Below are 20,158 nucleotides of genomic sequence, written 5' to 3'. Positions count from 1 at the left end.
AAACCCAAACCTAGCCCTGAACCCCAAAACTACCCCTGTACCCCATAACCCAAAACTATACCTGAACCCTAAAAAATACCCAAACACCCCAAAACATATACCTCAGTACCCCAAAACATATACTCCTATACCCATACTTACCTTATCCAAACATTTTTAAAAAACATGCTTTTACCATTCATGCATTTACAACGAATTTCGTTGTAAATGTATGCGTGGTAAAAGCATATAAAATGTAATGCCATGCGTTATAATGGCATTGCGGAGTCATGGTACTTTCGTAATGAAAGTATGAGGAGTGATGGTATGCGGAAAGAAAGTTGCGGAATAATGGGTGTTTATCCTCCCCTGGTAAGTACATTGGTGGCACGGCGGCCCACATCTCCAGCAACATACTCATATTTTTTCACCACCCATTTGAAAAATGCACAAGTCTCTCTCATTGATGGCCAGCACCGACATACACTTTTAGACACACCTCCCAAAACAAGTTCTAGAATTGCGAACTTTAGAGCTGGGGAGCTACGTTCGAATCTCTGCATCAGCTCAACATCCTGTGATTCCAGGCAAATCACTTTGTCTCCCTGTGCCTACCACAAATGAATGTGTTCTTCTGTAATGTATATTGTGCTCATGCCATGTTGTCGAGTTCGCGCTATATAATATTGCAAGGAAAAATAAAGTAGGGAAACTTGAGTTCACTCACTACTGAACGCGCACTCTTAAGTGCATCAGCAGTGCACTGTGAATCGGAGCATTTCACAGGCCTGTCACAGATAAGAAATGCTATCAAAACGAAATCCTACAAAACAATATACTACTGGCCGGCAGCAATTCATATCCGGACAACGTCAGGACGGGCTGCTAATATATATATATATATATATATATATGTATGTATGTATGTATGTATGTATATATATATATATATATATATATATATGTATGTATGTATACATATTCACTGAAAAAACCATAGGTTTCAAGCCTTATATAGTTAGGAATTAGCATTTAAAAAACCTTTAAAATTCACTCAAAAAACTATACGTTTTAGGGGTGTTATAGTTAGCTTGACATTTCACTCATACAAAACCATTGAAATTGCTCCTATATAGTTAGTTGTACTAACTATATTTCGCGCACCCGCAATGCACTGCTGATGATGTCACATATTACATCATTCATGACATGGTCAGGGCAGACAGTGGAGAACCCACTCCGGTTATAGATTCAAACAGCATTTATATTTCATGGACTACTGTGTTGTTAAGGATCAGGCCTCTGACAGCAGTAGTCCTAATAATAGCATTAGAAGCTATTGGTGTTGATGATTAAATTCCTCCTCCTGAGTTGTAAAATAGAAACCCTTTGTCTTTGTTAAGCCATGAGCGAAAAAGTGTCTCTAACTCTGCAGAAGTCTCAGCTTTTAATAGATTTTGGAAATGGGTGATTTTCTGAAAAACACAGAATTTGCCACCTGATTCAATTTGGGCAAACTATTAAATTTTTACCAAAACTTAATTTTGCTCTGTTCTGAAAGTATACTATTTTTCCGTTCAAATGTAAACTTTTAATTTTGGTTAAAAACAAAACAAAATGTGTTTCCTCACAGAAACAAAAGCGATCTGTTTTGTTTGGGGGGGGGGGACACTTTTGTCCACAAATGCAAGCTTTTTGTTTTTGGCAAATACATTACTCCCGTCCCCCACAAAAATACCAGTCTGTCATCGTCATCAAATGCTCACATGAACAGTTATTGACTCCCATGCCTAATGGATACATTAGGCATTGCTGTTATCCCTGGGGCTTCCTTGATGAGCTGCCACTGGCCCTTTCTGGGTACTCCAGGAGATGGAAAGCTTAGAGTAAAGTGTAAGCAAGTTAATACCTTGGGATGAAGTTCATAAGACGGACCTAAGAACATCGCACCAGCTGTAAAATTACTGGTTAAAGATGTGAAAATGCATCTTTTTTTAAATATATTCTAGTTTAAGTTCAGAGTTTAGAGGGGAAAAGGGTAGTATGACTTGCTCCCTTTATCATTTCTTGCATTTTTGTTGAAGAGATTTAAAATATTGCAGTCTTGCGAATTTAGTTATGTCAATGTTTCATCTGTTGTTTCTTTAGGGTTGGGAGGATGGCATGGTGGGCATGAGAAAAGGAGGAAAACGGCTCCTCATCATCCCTCCACCATTAGCATATGGGGCTTCTGGATTGACCGGTCGCATCCCCCCAGATTCAACCCTTGTGTTTGAGGTGGAGGTCAAGCGGGTGAGTGCAAAAAACATTTGTTCCCTAATTAGCAATTGCTGAGAACTTCCTGAAATCCTCAGCAAAATGTTTATACTGCTGAGGGGCCATACTATACAAACCCCTACCACTATATGGTAAGTACATACAAAGGCAAGCTTGAAGTCTAGTCTTTGTTTCCTCCCAAGTCTTTTTTTGAGTGTAACCCATTGTTGTGCTTGCACACTGTGTCAATTGCTTCTTCGATACTGCTCTGAGCAAGAACATGCTTTCCCAGTAACATTGTGTCTAATGTGAAATATAGGCAGATTCTTTTTTTAAGAACATTAAGAACAGAAATGCCAGTCTATACCTATGGCTTGTTTGACTACAAGCTGTCCTATGTCTCTGGTGGACAACACAATTTGCACTTCCTTTTGCCTAAAGTGCACGGAAGGAGTCTAGAAGCCATTGTGTTTGTAGCAGGGTTCACCTGACACAAGAAAGTCTCCCTCCACCGTTTTCCAGTGTTGTTGCTGTTGTGATATTTTGCTTGGCTAAGTCCGGGGCAAATGTACTTCACAAAACTTGATCGTTTTCATTTGTCCATAATTATAACTACCCGCATATCAAGCCGAAAAGGAATAAGATGCACTGCCCTTGGAGCTTCTTATGGAATCTTATTGCCAGCCGAGTCAGCTGTACATTGATTATAATTGAGAGGCATCAACAAAACACAACATTTTAAGATCGCATCTATTATGTATTCATCTGAAAGTGTTTGAAGGCCTCCGGAATTCTACATCCAGTACCCCAAATTGTAGACTTTGTAATTAGTGCAAGGTATCTTTGAACCACATTATCTGCCTTTGTAGTGAGTTTAGTGATATTTGCAGCAAGTACTTACTCCCTTCCTGCAGGCAGTTATCTTAGCATATCGTAAAGAAGGTAACTCTAGTTTTTTTATATCACACAATCAAATGTTTTTATAGGGAAACTAACATTTTTGGGGAATTGAATTGTATGAAAAACTCAAATCACTAAATATTAAATAATGTGCCTGTAAAGGAAGTTGGACATATGTAATGTATTTTTATGAATGTACTTTAGTAGGTGAAGAAAGATAGGCCTATCTTACGAATTTCTTCTACCACGTTTTTTGTTTGTTTCTTGTGCAGTTTAGTACATTGATTTTAACAATGCACCTTATGTATTTTATTGGTTCTGTATATGTGATGATATTTTGTACAAAATTATGTATTCTACACAATAAAGAATTTACTATTACAATGCTCTCTGTTTGGGAAAGTGCTTTAAAATGTGAACAAAGCAGAACTTTGGTTGGGTCATTGTTCCCGTGTGTCACTGTAAATAAAGATCGATAAATACAGGGCCCTTTGAGTCCATATCCTGTGCATCTTGACATCTTGGAGACCCTATTTATTAGTACTTGGTAAGTGAATTGCCCAGTACTGTCCATTTGCTGGTGGTTGGCTTCTGTTCGGCTGGGATCAAACTTAGATTCTAGTCAAATCTTCGTCGTGTTGTGGCTATAACTTTTGAGAAAATGTTAACCTGTCCTGTGAGGACAGTAAATGGCACCTAATGATCCAGAACTTCTGCCTAAGGCTAAGTTGGCAGCTGAGTGCCAGATGCTCACACCTAAAGACGCCAATACTGCCCGCAACCACAAGATTACTGCAACTGTGTGCTATGAAGATCAGACCCACTACTTCTTGTGCCAACCTTGACTAAAGAAAGAGTTACAACACATTAATCGGAAATGCTCCAAGGACATTTAACGCACTACTTCCGAAGAGCAGCACAAACATCCCATGCTTCTTTCAAGAAGAGCTTGAAACATTTTCACTGAACTGACCTGGTACCATCACTTAAACCCCTCCAGGATGAAGTACTTATGATGAACTGACTCTCTCTCCCTTTCTAACCATTGTAAATAGACTTCATAAGTGAACTAACACGTGGAATTGTCTCTCATGTATCTAACCATTGTACATTTGTTACATAGTTGTACTTCTATTCGAAGCCACCTCTCCTGTATCTAATCACTGTAAATTTACTCTAGTCTGTTAATACTGTTTACTTTATAGGGCTCTGATTCCCCAGTGTCAGGAATGCACTTTCTAAAAACCCCAATAAATACAAGGTAAAGACAAGGGTCAATACTTTGTCTGGAGTTTGAAGCTGCAAAGCACTTTTCTACTTTCAGTACTGATGAGCCTGCACCATGCCTGACCTTCAGCTACCTTTAAGATTCCCGCCTCTGCAGCTTTCCAGCCGCAGAGGGGTTTGGTGATCTTGTACCTTCCTACGTTGGAAGGTGGTCTGTCCTAGTTGTCCTGCTTCTGGAACAGAGGGCTCTTAATGTTTTATAGATTATGTTACTTGAAATCACAGTTAGTACCTCTAACCCTAAGGTGGAGTTCCCATCGATCTTGTGGTTACTTTCTTAATCTCTCAGTCTTCCTCTCTTTTTCTTGCCATCTTTAGCTAGGATTCTCTCTTGATCTCACTTATCCTTCATGCTTTGTCTCTTTGAGGAATCTTTGTACAATGATCATTAATTTCTTTTTGGGAGCGTTTTGTGTGCTAGTCATAATTGTGTACACCATGCCTCAATACTTCTGAAAGTAAAATCATAACAGGAAGTTGATGGATCCTACTCTTCTCTGTGATTCTAAAGAACATATTCCAGTGTGTCACCTGGTTCTTGCTTATGTCAGAATGTTGCACAATTCTCCATATTCCAATCTACTTCTGTTTGTTTTGGGTTGCCTGCAGCAAATACGCTTTTTATGTCAAAAGTTGGATTTCAGATCAAACACAAGGAGATGATGGGCAGAGTGCTGAAACTTTTCAGACACTCACCCCTAGTCACAGATCTGGGTTGAATCCATCATCGTTCTTTAGCTCAATTCACCACCCCATTTCAGACCCAGCCATATGCATATCAGTCTTGACCCTTTGCCTCACAGGAATAGTCCATCCCGAACTGCCAAGCCAGGTCTTTCCTGGAACAGAAACACGCATCCTGGGACCGATTTCGGGGTAGCATTCCTCATCAGCCAGGCGAGCTTAAATCCAGTGGCAAAAGTGAGCAAGGGACCCACATCTAGGCATACCCTGCCAACGTAGGGCAAAGACAAGGAGATGATGGACGGAGCGGTGAAACGTTTTAGACACTCACCACCAGTCACAGATCTGGGTTGAATCCATCATCCTTCTTTAGCTCACCTTGCCACCCCAGTTCAGACCCAGCCATGTGCAAATCAGTCTTGACCCTGTGCCTCATGGGAATAGTCCAGACCAAACTGCCAAGCCAGAGGTCAAAGGGGGATTTCAGACCTGCAAAATACTGCCCACCTTGTGCCATCTCTTCCCCTGCCTTTCTATTTTTTTGGGTTGCCAAGAGATTTATGAGAGCATCTACAAACGAAATAATGAACATGTATAACTATATTGCACAAGTATATCCATTAGTAGAGTTGGACATAAGCCATTCTGAAGTCAAAAGAAGAAACAAAGGAAGGCTAGTGCCACAGTACACAACTGTATATATTGATACACGTGCCCAGCAATACAATTTATAAATAGTACTCCATATGAAGAGAGTAGTTCACTGTTGAAATCCGATTTCTTTCATAGGACTGCCTTCTGTTTGAAAGAGGAATTGGAATGGCATCAACTGGTTCAATCAGAGTGCGAGTGGCAAAGTTGAGACAAGGAAGGGTAGTGAAAACTGGTGGTTGATTGTGACGCTTTGGGAACATGCTAACATTCAAAGGAGTAGTGTATTCATCAGGCTCCAAGCGGTGTGGGATGAGGTGGGATTGCGCTGCTATTGAGTAGGTGACAGCGGGCAGCTGTGCCATTGAGCTGAAGGATGCATGCAGCTGTGTATTGGATCCCAAGGTTTCTGGATTTCATGGCGGGACAGGTGGCTAGTGGATTATAATATTGAGAGGGAAGATGCTGTTGCAGGGCAAGGTGATGGTTAAAAGTATGGGAAATGGAAAATGTTGTTCTGTCTAAGTCGAACATTAGTGATCACAGAATGACAAACACATTAATCAAGTTACTATCCCCTAGAAGTGATGGTTTAAGAAAGGACACATATATTTAGGTGTTTTTTTCAAATCTAAGTAGTAGCCTCTCCAAACTGGAAGATGATACCCCCAATGGAGATGATGTATTTAGTAGATGAAAGGACTCCAGCACATGCTTGTAGGACAATCACTGGAGAATCAACAGACCCACAGAGCATGAACAGTCAAAGAGGGCAGACATGAACCTGGAGAGTCATGCGTCAGTGAAAATCCGAGAAGACTGAGTTGACTATAATGATTGAATCGGTTTCGTTATATATGTCTTTGAGATTTGAGTTCTGCAAGTATGAAAATGCAGTATAGATGATTGTAGTGACGACGTAGACATGGGTTAAAGCAGCATTGATAGATTGTAGCTTGTGAACTTTAATTCTGTGAACTTTCTTTTCTCTTTTCAGGTGAAGTTTGTAAAGGACTCTGGATCCGATAAGCAGAGCATTGGTTCGAGAGATTCAGCAGCCCCCTCCCCTGTCCCCAGCTCAGATGGTCTTTCAGCTGAGCTCGCCTTTCCACCTCCGACTTCAGTGCCTCCTAAGCCCGGGTAGGCATTCACATTAATCACACATGTTTTTTGTAACAGTGTCTGTGTAATGCTTGACGAATGGCATAGGCCAAGAATAGGAGAAGCCTTTGTGCAAGTCAATCTACTTGCCACCAAGTCAGCCTCAGGAGCAGGTTGGTGGTGATCCAGTCTCAAATATCCCTCTGGGGCGAACGCTCAGCTAAATAGCAGATAGGTTCTAGGCTTCTGGTCAAAGCATAACCAAATGAGGTGATGTTGTCTCCTTGTAAGTATACTGTAATTGGAGTCAGGTGAATGTATGTATGGGGTGTGTTTTCTAGCACCATTTTGTGGTATAGTATAGCATAGTGTAAAGGTAAAAGGTACAACCCCACAGAACCAGTCCTGACTAATGCCTATGTCTCAGATAGGGCATACATACTCTCAGAAACATGTTGACTCATAGACCTTAGGGGCACATAATAGATCCCAGTTAATATCATTTTCTTTTTTAATCATGTGCAGTGGAGGTAAGAGAATTACAAAAAAACATCTTCCCAACACATTTTTAACTTGAAGGTTCCATTTAATTCTCACCAAAACTGAGTTGTGTGAAGGAACACTTCAGTTTTTGACCGACTTGATGCTATACGTCTCAGATGTCCAGCGGATTAGAAGAGTGAAAAGTCTTATAGTGAAGAACTCCCCATGGAGCCCTCCGTCAACCACAAAATACACCTGAATGAGAGGAGGAATCCAATGATAATGCATGACTTGCCACTATTAGCGGGCAAGGGTTTTCAGTCTATTTAATATTCATGTCAGGGGTCTTTCTTGGATGAAAACTTAAAACCTAGGTGGTTTTGTCATGACCCTGTGTTTCTTCATGTGAAGATTCATCTTATCCGCATGGGTTAGTTTTTCCCTTAGGAAATATCCTTCCTCATCACAATGAATCCATTGCAGTTGCACAGCCTTATCGAGTACTCCAGACACTGGATCTGATGTTAAGATCATGGGAACAAAGCATGGATAAAGTGATTCTGTACAGTGCAGGAGGGGCCATCTCCCCCCCACCCACACCAGTAACTGATAAGAGTACTTGACTGTAGGGAACACAAAGCCCATATCTAGTAGGTATGTCTCATAAGCTGCCTATTCTGTTCTGTAATACCCCTGAATTCCGAGTTTGATTTTTTGTTTTTTTCTTAGCAGCATTCCGTAAGCTTTTTTTTTCTTTTTCAACCTCTGCTCCCAATTGTTCTAGACAGTTACTATTTATATGTGGCCACCAAACAGTTTTTCTTTTGTGTAGATCATTTCGTTATAGCTTCCTATGTTAATGTTGCTGTGTTTTGTCTCATATACACTGTTATACAGCTCTAGTTTGTTCTAGAGCAACTAAAACTTAATAAAGCTAAATAAATTGAAGTTTCATCAATGCATTTTTCTTTTATTAGCTATCAAAAAAGTTGTGCATTTGATCACTATTGAGTCGCTAATTGTCACTTACTGTTAAGCCTACTGAGAGATGCATGATGTTGCTTCTTTGATGGAAAAAAGAGGGGTGGAATGCTTGAATTAAGCTGGTAAACGTGGGGCCGCATTCCACTCCATGTTTATTTGTTCACCTTACCACCACAGACTGGAACTAGCCATATACAAATCAGTCTTGGCCCTACTCCTGTAATAACATCCCATCTCAAACTACCAGGGCGGACCCCTCTGTAAGGGAACCCAAGAAACCCCTGACAGGTTTTGAGCTGTTGTTCCTCCAGTTTTACCATTGGCAACAGCCTTCTCTTCTGTTCTTCCTTGTATTAAAGAGTTTCCTATCCTCATAAACTTCCAGCTTCATCCAATCAACCACTAGCATTTTACCCTATATTCCAACGCTGTGACATTTCTCCAGCCCATTTTGCAATTCATGTTTCAAATCCTTTGGTGACCAAGCACCTTATGTCATCCCCGGTTCACATCCCATTGCTTCTTGCTTACTCAGTTCCCGTCCACAATGATTTATACCCAACTCTTTCCATCGCTGCCATGTTCCCTAATCCTGACCAGGCTGTACTGTTCACTAGCTACTGACCTGGTTGCCTTGTACTCTAACTGTTGATCTCATTGTCTGATTTCGCTGCTTCTGGCCATGTTGCCACTTTCCCCTAGTTCCTTCAGAAGTCCCTTTGTTCCCCCAGGTCTTGAGTACATTGTCTCATTCTCACCCCCCACCACATTCTCTCCTCCACAGTTCTAGACATCATATATTTGTACAGTTAGTGCATCATTTGATATACAATTTTGGGTTTGCTGAGCACACCTGTGTTACCCTGTACTTTAAGAGGTTTATAAACTATTGTTAATAAAACTGCTGTTATGAATTTCAATAGTCTGTATAGTGTGTTTGCAACTGAAGTTCAGTGAATAAATAAAACCTTAGTTTTTGACCTGATTGCTTGCTCCCTTTCCCCGACTCCTAACCATATCACAACATATTTCAGCTGCAGACCACACTTCAGAGTTTCTGAATTACACTGCCCCTTCTCTCAGCTCTTGATAACATTGCAAAGTATTCACTGCACTTACTTGCACCAGCTATTGGTTGCACTGCTTCATCCCCTAATTCCTGTCTGCACTACTTCTCCCCCCCCCGCTCCCCAGATCCAAATTTTGCTACCTCAACTCTTAGCGCCGGCTTGTATTGCATCATCCCACGCTGTCCCGTTCATATTTCCATGCACACTACCTTACAAATAGCTCATGTCCATCTTTTGATTGCTCTGCCTGTTATTCCAGTGTTCATTTGCATTGCTTTTTTAAGAAACTGTTTGGACTGATATATCCTGAAGCCCTAATTGCACTGGTACATCACCTGCTCATCTTCTGACCTGAAACACTCATTTCTTTGTCTTACTGTCCAGTTCATATTACACGCCCAGTAATTGAATTTTATTGATGCTTTTGTAATAACTAAATGAATTGAAGTTTATAACTTTATTTTCCCTGGTTTAGAGAGCCCGCAGTCCGGGTCAAGTCGAATTCCATCAGTGAACAACTTGCAGTAAGTAGCTGACCTGATTGGCTGGACTTACTAGTTATACTGATTTGTTGTAGAGATGCTATAAAATTGGCAAGTGGCTCTGAGTGGGTGAATTTCATGATATTCCCTGCAACAGTAACTTCTGTTTTGCAAGGCATATTCATTCATTTGGAAAAGCTGGTGTCTCATCGGTGAAGGACATCCCTTTGCCGATGGAACGGAATTGCTCCAGCCCTGCACATAGATTGAAGAGAATTACTAATTAAGCACACCACTGTCTTCCTTCTATTTACAGTGCTAATCGCAGTAGTGGTGGAAGGATGGTTGGGGATATGGTAGACAAAGACCACAAGTTCACTATAAACATCTGTCTAGAAAGAAGGAACACAGTCCCAATTCGTTGTTAATTTCTTGAATTATTAACTCAGAAATGCAAACAACTTAACAAAATAAAAACTTTTTTTTAATACATCCCTGTCAGAATCCGGATATGGCAAAAGCAAAGCTTATTTCCCGTATGGCAAGAATGGGTCAGCCCATGCTACCTTTCCTGGCCAGTGGTCCCACTCCACAGCCCGACTCAAGCGATTCAGAAATGGAGGTGGGTTTTCTTGTTTTCATAGTTACTTTTAGCTATCGTGAAATGTGTCTGTGTCACTTTGCCCTGTAATTGTTTTGTTCCAGGTCCATCGTTGCTCATTACCAGTACCTACTTGCCCACACCCAACACAGCATTTGAAAACTTCTTTGGATTGCGTATTTGGTGCAACGTGCTTGTACAGAGCTGTAGATTGATTTTGAGTTAGATGGCTGCAGGACATTAATCAAAAAGTGTCGGATCTCCACTCTTTCTTAATTGGAATGCATATATGTGTGTGCTGTCTAAATAGGGCCAATAGGACATCTACTGTTTGTTTTGGCATATGTCCTGCTTCTTTCAAGCTCTAAATGAGGCCCAAAACCTGAATAGGGTTGTTTGTAGACGAGTTCTTAAAACCTAAAGGTGACGTCACTGGATTGCTAATCTTAAGGACTACAACTAGTTCATTTAGTTTCAGCTTTTGCATTGGACACACACGATAGGTGCCAAATGTCTAGATGCATTTTATTTCTATGAACTTTGTTTTTTTTAAAATCTATATGGTTAACCAAAAACAAATAAAGATATCATGATGATAGTGATGTTAACAACTTAACGTTTAAATAATTTACAGGCATATACGTCAGTTAATTATTTTAAACCTCCTCTGAGCGGCCGGAATACATGATTTTTAAATGTAGTTTTTATTAGTGTACATGTGCAGATAACTTGCATACATATAAATCATGTCCTGCAAAGCAATATTTCTTATAGATTCAGAGTATCAAGTCCATGTCAGGGTAGGTCTTATAGTTCCCACATGTACTTTTTAATGTTTTAAACAAGAAATCCCCAAACATAATCCCACCCGTCCCCCTGGTGCTTGATATAACAGGAGCAAAGCAACCTTCTTATCCACCAAGCATTTGCAAAAATTTAGAACATCTTTCGATGTTCCGTGAATCGTCAACTAAAGGAGACTAAACTAGTTTCCTATCTCAACCCAGTATGGGTTAGTGGTTTCAGCTTAACTATCTCATAAAAGAGAGAATTACATAAATATACTAGTTCTGCAGGAGCATGTTATGGCAGGTGAACGTCAACTTTGGTAATGCCTTTAAACTGCTCAAGGAACATGTTCCATGCCTGTGATATATTTTCTTATGCCTGCTTGTTCCCCCCCCCCCCTCTTTGTAGTAAGGTCCTCTTAGGTTGGCTTCGTGTGTTCAGCGAGTGGACCCAGGTGGCATCTGTGGGGGCAACGTTATGTTTCCACTGTATTGTGATGGTGTGTTTGGCTAATTCTAGGGCCAAGTCCAAAAATTTAACCACAGGTCTCTCCAGGAAAGGGTGAGGAAAAGACCATGAAGCACTCTGCAGGTGTGTTCGGTATAGAGTGGCCAGTTTTATCAGTGAGCATTGGCGAGAGCTTGGTCCAATTGAGTTTTTACAAGGGACAGACCCTTAACATGTGTATGAGGTCAGCTTCAGAAAGGGAACATCGAGGAAACCCTGTAGCTGTGCCTGAAAAGGTCTTACTGATTCTGGCTGCCGTAAAATAAGCTCTATTGAGGATATTAAATTGAATATAATTTAATACAATTGGGCTCCTCGGGATACTTGGCAGAGGTAGTCTAACATCTTCCGCCAATCTGAGTCGCGTTTGACATGGGCTAAATCGGTCTCCCATGGCATCCGTAATGAGGTGTGGGATTTATCCATCTGTTGCAAGAAGGCCCTATAGAACCACTTGATGAGCTTGCCTCATGTGCCCGCTATGTGAAGGGTTTGATACACTTCATGTGTTGGCAGTAATTTGTGACATACTGCAGAAAGATTTATAAAGAGGTTAGAAGTTGTCAAATGCTTTCTCCAAGCCGAGAGCAATGCTCACCGCTATGGGGTACAAAGAAGCAGATTCATACTTGACATGTCACAAGCGGCGAAGATTGAGAAATGTGTTGAGACCAAGAGCCCGCCTGTTCATCGTGAATTAAGTCAGGCTTAGCTAATACATGACCTTTAAGGAATTACTTGGAAGAAAACCACCATGAATGTAACCCTTAACCTAGCCATCTACTGGTACAGTGCAAGACCCTCGAAAGGAGTTTATTGTAATGGAGGGGGAAAAAGCTATTAATGTCTATGATTCATATTGAAGCAGTAGAATTTTTCATGGATGCTTCTCAGCCATGTACATTGTACCTCTGCTCTGCAGGGGCCTCCTTTCCACTCCAGATGCCTTTGTGAAATTGTAGTAGCATTCTGTTATTTAGCTTGTTATTAGTAATGATGATTGAAGACAGAAATTATAAAGTGAAATGATTGTTGAATAATTGGGGTAAGGAACAAGAAAAGAACAGTAGACGTGAGGGTGTCTTTTTCTGACCAATGTGTGGCCTCTTTTTCTAGGACCCAAACACTCACCTTGGAACCACGCCTCCAATGGGGCAAGCCCCAGTTCACCCGAGTGTACAGTTGAGCCATATGATGCCTCCACAGATGCACAATCAAGGTAACTTACATTACAGTTTGGCATTGGTATACTAGAATGTGTATGTTCTGCCTGAATGGGCCCATACATTTAAGCAGAAAGTGGTGTACAGAAGTAATCCAACATCACCAAAACCCTGTTTGCCTTGTTGTACCTTTTACATTCTGTGGGGGTAAATGGAAAAAACACAACACAATCTGTAACTAGTTCCATCTCATGGTCCACAAGGTGGTGCCAAATCATAGTGTAATTCATGTCCCTGGAGTACCTGGTAGGGCTGTTCCTTTCTCAGATCTGTCAGTTCTTTGTCTCCGTTGGAATAGACTGTTTGCACCCTTATATTCTGCATATGCTGCGGATGAGATAGTGGGACATCAAAGTGTGAAGCTCCTGTAAAAGCAATGCGATAACCACACAACATTCACTACCCTCACATAACCAGTTTTTTACTAAGGAACAGTTTCAAAGACCTTCATATTAATGGTCTGACTTCTTTAGGCTTCATACTAGACTGTTAGCATGATTCTGAAAAAGGCAACAGCATGAATCGGCATAATCAAATGTGAAACGTGCAGCAGAAAATCCACTCTAAACGGACTCACTGCCGCATAGCTAAAGTGGGGAAGTGGGGGGGTTGAAAAAGGAAATATAATTTTTTTTTGTTTACCTGTCAATGCCTGACTCCTCAGTGCTCTTTTCTGCCTCTCCTTCCAGCAGTCACTGGGGAACAGGCTCCCCACCCAATCCCGGCGCTACTCTCAATAGAATGGAAGCAGTGCCAGGATTGGCCTGACCTGACTGGTTTGTCGCTCAGACAGTGCCTTGGAGTCTGTGGTGTTTCTCCAAAACAACTGTGCAACACAGCTGGGTCGGAAAAACCTAAGTGTGCATGTCTGTTTGGCCCGTCCAAGACGGCCGGCCAAGCCGACATGCTCACTTTACAGTGCCCGTCACTTCTTCCCCTGCCATGGTCATGCCTCACCCTGCCCTACACTTGCATGGGGTCGGTCAGTTAGTGAAAAATAAAATGATAATTTTATTTTTTCCTGACTGTGACAAGTGGGGCAACGCTCCTCCGCCATTACGGAGGAACCGCCCCTGGACAGATGCTTCTGATGAAAATATGCTGCTTTCAGCACAGCTGAAACTTGGTTGTCAAAAGATAGGGACGCCTCACATGTAGTTTCCAATGTTCTGTTGACAGATTGAACAGCTTCTTCAAATTCAGCCAGCTAAACACTGTGATAATATGCTCAGTGCCAAATCAAAGAATCTGTTTTACTTGTTTCAAGGCCAGTTTGACTAAAGACCACTCAGTGCTGGATTATTTGTAAACGGGTTATATTTCCACAGCGGCATCAAAATGTTCAACATATAAATCCACAAATTGCTAAGTATATCTGTATGCATTTGACACCTAAGACCACAGGCTGTAATCATCTGAGCAAGACAAATCGTGTCACTGTTTTTAGTAAAACTGATTTTATCAGGGCTGGATTGCTATCTTTGGCAGCAGTTTTAACTTTGGCAGCTACTATGTACAGAAGTAGAATGTTTGGACCACGTGACCAGGAATGGGACAACCGCTCCAAGGTTAGCGGTCTAGTGGCGTTTATACTAGCTTATTTAAGCGTGGACGCTGCACCCTGACCGCGCGTCTAAGGCAAGCCCGTCTTTTCCCGTCTGCACCTGGACAGCACCAGGGGCCAGGAACCCCTGGCCCTTTCCAGACTACTCTCGGTATACCAAGGCTGAACTATTGAGTATGTGCCCGACTGCACTCGGATCATGCGGTGCCTTCCTCAGTCTTGGCCAAGGGGACTAAAACTGTGACCAGTGTGGATTCTTGCTCCAGAGTTCTTCCACGCAAATCTCTATAACCTGTCCGGGCTCTAGATTCTGTACCTCCTTCACACTAATGTCACCAAACTGTAGATCATTAGCTAAGCACAGGTTACATTTACAGGACTTTCTTGAAGATCAGAGGCCAGCCACTATTTTTCTATCGGAAACATGGCTTCTGAGGAAAGGCCATTTTGCAAGGTTTTTTTTATCGTCCAGCAAGACAGACTTTCTAAAAGAGGGGGCAGAATTGCAATAATTTTTAAGAAAGAATTTCAATGCTTCTTTTCGGAACATGCTATCCATGATTGTGAAGCTGGCTTCTTCTCCCTTGCACTCTGCAACAATTTCGCTATATCAGGAGCTCTTATCTACCACTCCCGGGGCCGCTGCTGAATGTCATCACTTTACTAGCGGACGCATTGTCTCCCATAGCCATGTGTTACTCAAATATGTTTTGAGTGAGTTTATCATCCATTTAGATGATATTTGCTGTCCTGCTGTAAAAGCTCTGGTTGAGGAAATGGAGAGTCTCCTGCTCTCCCAGCACGTCTCAGCCCCTATGCATATATTAGGGCACATCCAGTGTTTACTAACATGACCTATGCCAAAACTTTGCTCCCCATCCCACTAGTTTGGCAAGATCATCTTGCGATACCACTTAGGATATCCTGCACTAGGACGTCAGGGAATTCTGTTCCCCCCTCTATATGGGCATGGAGATAGTCGAAAGTGACTCTCGAAGGCTTAACTTGTCCCTTGGCAACAACTATCCAACCTTTGATACCTGTCAACAAAGCCAGTAGGCAATTTGATTATTGGCTATGAGGTGCATCGGACCAGATTGTTCCCATCATAACACTAGCTGTCCTTAGAAGTAAACCGTCCGCTGCATGGTTTTCGGCTGAACCTCTACTTCTTAAAAAAGGAATACAAGAAGCGTGAGTGTCTTTTGCGTAAATCCTATGATCAATGTAGCTGAGACAACTATAAGACATCCATGAAAGCCTATCATTTGCACAACAGTCAGTCAAGCCGAGAGTGCTATTCTTAGGAAATCTCTGCCTTGAAGAATTCCTCTCATGCTTTCTTTCAGAGCATTAAATCTCCTACATCATTAATGGCTGTTGCAACCTCCTCATGTCCTTCGGTTGAGAGCTGTGATTCCATGGCCGCCTCCTTTTCTGAAAAGTGAGGAATGTACATGCTTATTTTTCTTCTGAAGCTAGAAACCATCACAACTGGAGACATGGTTTGACCCAACAGGCAAAGGTGTTAATCATTATTTCTGCCCCATCCAAATTAAGAAACTCTCCTCTCTTTGCTCCATTGTTAAATCGGGGACCCCAGCTGACCTCATTTCTCCCCCCCATCTTGGAGCAGGGATGTGAAACCATCAATCTGGTTTTATGTCAATTCATTAATCTGTCCCCGGCTTCTGGATGTGTTCCCCCGCAATGGAAGCATGCTAAGGTGGTACCTCTTCTTAAAAAATACACTACTTGATCCTTCCAAACAGGAAAATTACCGGCCCATATGATTGTTACTTTTATTTAAAAAAATTACAATGAAGCATGTGAATAGGCAGTTGTCCAGTTACCTAGAGGCTAATGACCTACTGCACGGGACCCACTGGCTGTGGCCGTTGCACAGCACCCAATCTTAAATGCTGTTTGCTTCTGAATCAGCTCATTGAATTAAGAATGAGGAGGATACAGCTGTCATCTTGATGTTGCTACTTAGTGCCATCTTTGATAAGGTGCCACACAATATACTGCTCACAGGCTTTTGATTTGTGGAATCTGCAGCAATGATTTGCGCTGGCTGTCCTCGTTCCTCTCAGGATCCACTTTTCATGTCTCTCAGAAAGCTATTAAGTCCACGGTGCGCCCCCTTCAGCAGGTAGTCCCACAGGACTTCCTTTAATGCGTATGTCTGCCCTTTATCAGTGGTTATTGAGCGACACAGGTTTTCTATTATCTCATACGCCAATGATACACACATTGTCATCACCTTATTGAAGAACATCATTGTGGCCTCCTCCCTTCGTGAATGTGGATTAAGGTAGTGAAATGGATGGACTCTTACTGTCTAAAACTTAATGCAGGGAAGACTGAGCTTATGGTGCAAGCCAAGCATATTAACATCTGATCCAATGCCTAGTGGCCTGATGACATAGGTCCCTTTCCTGTAATTAACGACAATGGTAAAAACCTAGGCATATGGTTTGATACTGAGCTATTGTTTGATGCAAAGTTCACCGCCCTTGCTGGGAAGTGTTTCGGGATACGGCTATCACTGAAGAAAGTCCTCCATCTTCTACCAGAGGCCCCACAGAAAACTGTGATCCAAGCGCTGGTGATATCCAGGCTGGACTATTGTAAATTCTATATCTGGGTGTGTCTCAAGCCTGTCCTAATAAATTACAATGGGTCCAGAACGCGGCGGCTGTGGCACTGTTGAAGCTCCCTAGGCGGGCCTTTATGAGATCTGGGCTGTGGAAATTACATTGGCTTCCAATAAGGTATAGAGTCCTTTTTTAAGTGCTCTGTTATTGCTTTAAGCTGATGATGAAACCCTATCTTCCCACTAGAAACTGCGAGATCTGTTGTTGTAAAGCAGGCCATCCTCTCGAAATTCAAAAGATCCAGAGCATGAAGCAGCTCTTTTGGTCTCCTTGCTCCTAAAGCATGGAATACCTGGCGGTGGAAATTCAACAAGCTCCATCCAAACACCTATTCAGAAAGAAGCTAATGACTAGGTTTTTTTGGCTTAGAGTGAGCTTTTCCATCAGACTGGGTAACTTCTCGTCTAATGTGACAGCACCTTAGCGCTGGGACACTCCGCAAGGATTAAGCATGTGCTTTATAAATCACATTATTATTATTATACGTTAACTATTAAGAGTGAGAGGGCATATCATTGGGAGAGGTTCCACTACTATTGCTTCTGTAATTTTCACCAGGATAGGGAGAGTCGGCACTGGCTTGTAGCTAACTGGCACTGCCAAACCCAGTGTAGGTTTTTGTACCAGTGGAGTCACAATGGCACTTTGCGTTTCAAGACATTGACTAATCTACCAGTTCCTGTTGTCAGAAAGTCAATGAGCTTTATAAAAATAACAGGAAAAATATTGTCTCAAGGCCCCTCTGTTTCTAGTTGGGATACTAATCATACAATATAATCAGATCAAATTTTCGAAACACTGAGTGAAGTTGACAGCAGTTCTGTCAGTCAACTCGGGAAGTAGTATGTGTTTAACTAGTGAGATTTTATCAGTACTATGTATAGTCTTTTGTTGGAAAAAGTAAGTAAATTCTTACAAAATTTCATGCTAATAAGATCGGATGGATATTACTGGAAGTAGGGTTAGTTCCTTGTACACGTTAAATTATTCCAGATTTCAACAGAATGCAACATCAATACGATCAGTATATTTTGAATATCGGTTCACTACAGCTTTTTTTTTTTTTTTTTTTTTTTTAATAGGTAAGGCAAATGTTTTTTTGCAAAGTGTTATGTCACCCTCTAATTTAAGTTTAAACCGGCATCTTTCAAATCATTGCCTAATCTTTTGGTTGTTTCTGCTCCCTGGTAAATCATGGATTATGTGTTCTATAAGTCGTATTTGTTTGAGCGGGGCCTGTATGTTGGTTGTTTGCATTTACCATTGATATTGTGCAATAAGACACATTATCTCTGAAATCAATATTCTGTGTCCGTATTATGTGACTTAACTCGATATAACTTTAACATAGAAATAGAAAATATGATGGGCCAGGCAAGCAGAGTAATGGATTGATCAGTAAAATTACAATTAAAATTAATTACGAAACTAAGTCAAGAGAATGATCTGCTGCATGGGTCGGGTTCTCCATCCGGTTACTAAAACTTAATGTGTATAATATATTTTAAAATTTAGTAGCTGATACACTTTTTTTTGTCAACTCTGATATCAAAATCACAATGAATAACCGTCTGCTTGCTTTAAATATATAAATATTTGATATACAGTTATATCAGTTATGCTGTGGTAGTCTATATCATGGCTGGACTGCAAGAAAAACGATAACATGCAAAGCATTCAATGGTTAAATGTTCTGGAGATGTGTAAGGATATTTATTAAGTTGCAGGTTAACTGATTAGAATGAAAACATGCAACAGTCCCCCCTTTCTTGTCCACACAGCTTTTATAAAGACCTGGGTAGGTATGAGTATATTGTTCAAATATTTCTGAGAATGATCAGGAGACCAAGTCTCACTTACTGCAGACAGTTAAAAACTGGCAATATCCAGCAGGTCTGCTGGATGATGTGCATTTTTAGAGGCAGATCTGGCGTTTATCAGTGACCTCTTTGCCGGCTCAGACTGTTCTACAGTGCCCATCTCTTCAGTCTGACCTAATGAGATAATTCTCTTATTGCACACAATAGGGACTACGAGGGTTGCCCAACTTTAAAAAAAAAAACACAAAACTGTGACAAAAACTGAACAGTACCCTTAACTGTCACTCTTTAATGGTTGCCCAATTGAGAGATGCTCTGGAACTACTGTTTTTCTAAGAGCAGCACTCCTTTCCAAAAGCCAGCAATGTGCCCCATGAGCATGTCCCTGAAGGATGGTGGGCCGAGATTACTATTGCCAAAGATAATCCAAGGACTGCTTTTACTGCCTTTTGCTTGAGCCTTTGAACAGCGACCATCTCCCACTGGGTCTTCCTACAGGCTCAATGTGATGACACAGGTAGGCATAGACCTACACTAAAGCAACAATTATTTTTGTAGCAGTCAGTATGCAAGGGGTATTTTTTTGCCTTCCACTAGACGGATGATGCATAAAATATTTGATATACACCTTTCTGGAGACTTGGCACTACAGACTAATTGTACTGTAAACCTGAAGCTGTTAATAAATTGACTTTATCTTTTGTCTAGTCTCCCAGCCTCCGGTATCTGGGCTCCAGACGTCTTCTGCTGCTCTACTACAAGTTGCAACACTCCAGTCACACCCAACAATTCCAGGCAATGCACCAGCATTTCAGGTATGATGGGGAATTTTGTGCCTACTGGACTAATTTAATTATTACCTAGTGTACCTTTTTCCCTCTCAAGATCTGGACTCCCCTAATTACATACACCTCTTGAACTACAGCTTTTCCACTCCCTGGCCTTTTCCAAGGTTGGTATTAATAGTGTATGTATATGGAAGTTTGAAATTGTTAAAGTTGAAGGGAGCGTGTGTATATTTCACTGGCCTAACACCACAAACCATGTCTGTAATGTAATGTGCATAAACATGTTTTATGATTACAATACTGAACTCAATTAAATGTTTATTTTTTCT

At 41.3% G+C, this 20,158-nt stretch overlaps 1 protein-coding gene across 1 annotated transcript in view; it reads left to right on the top strand.

Moving 5' to 3' along the window:
* Nucleotides 1–20,158, top strand: part of FKBP15 (FKBP prolyl isomerase family member 15) — a 334,309-nt gene that overhangs the window by 142,741 nt on the left and 171,410 nt on the right. The window contains exons 9-14 of the mRNA XM_078642121.1: nt 2,128–2,271; nt 6,755–6,897; nt 9,871–9,919; nt 10,380–10,499; nt 12,891–12,993; nt 19,750–19,856. Of these exons, the coding sequence (XP_078498247.1) occupies nt 2,128–2,271; nt 6,755–6,897; nt 9,871–9,919; nt 10,380–10,499; nt 12,891–12,993; nt 19,750–19,856 (666 nt within the window). The remainder of the gene's footprint in view (nt 1–2,127; nt 2,272–6,754; nt 6,898–9,870; nt 9,920–10,379; nt 10,500–12,890; nt 12,994–19,749; nt 19,857–20,158) is intronic.

The sequence above is a fragment of the Lissotriton helveticus genome, chromosome 5_1 (assembly GCF_964261635.1).
Source record: "Lissotriton helveticus chromosome 5_1, aLisHel1.1, whole genome shotgun sequence".
In the NCBI taxonomy this organism is placed as follows: domain Eukaryota; kingdom Metazoa; phylum Chordata; class Amphibia; order Caudata; family Salamandridae; genus Lissotriton; species Lissotriton helveticus.
The sequence above is the reverse complement of the archived record's forward strand: the minus strand, read 5'-3'. Positions and strand labels throughout refer to the sequence as shown.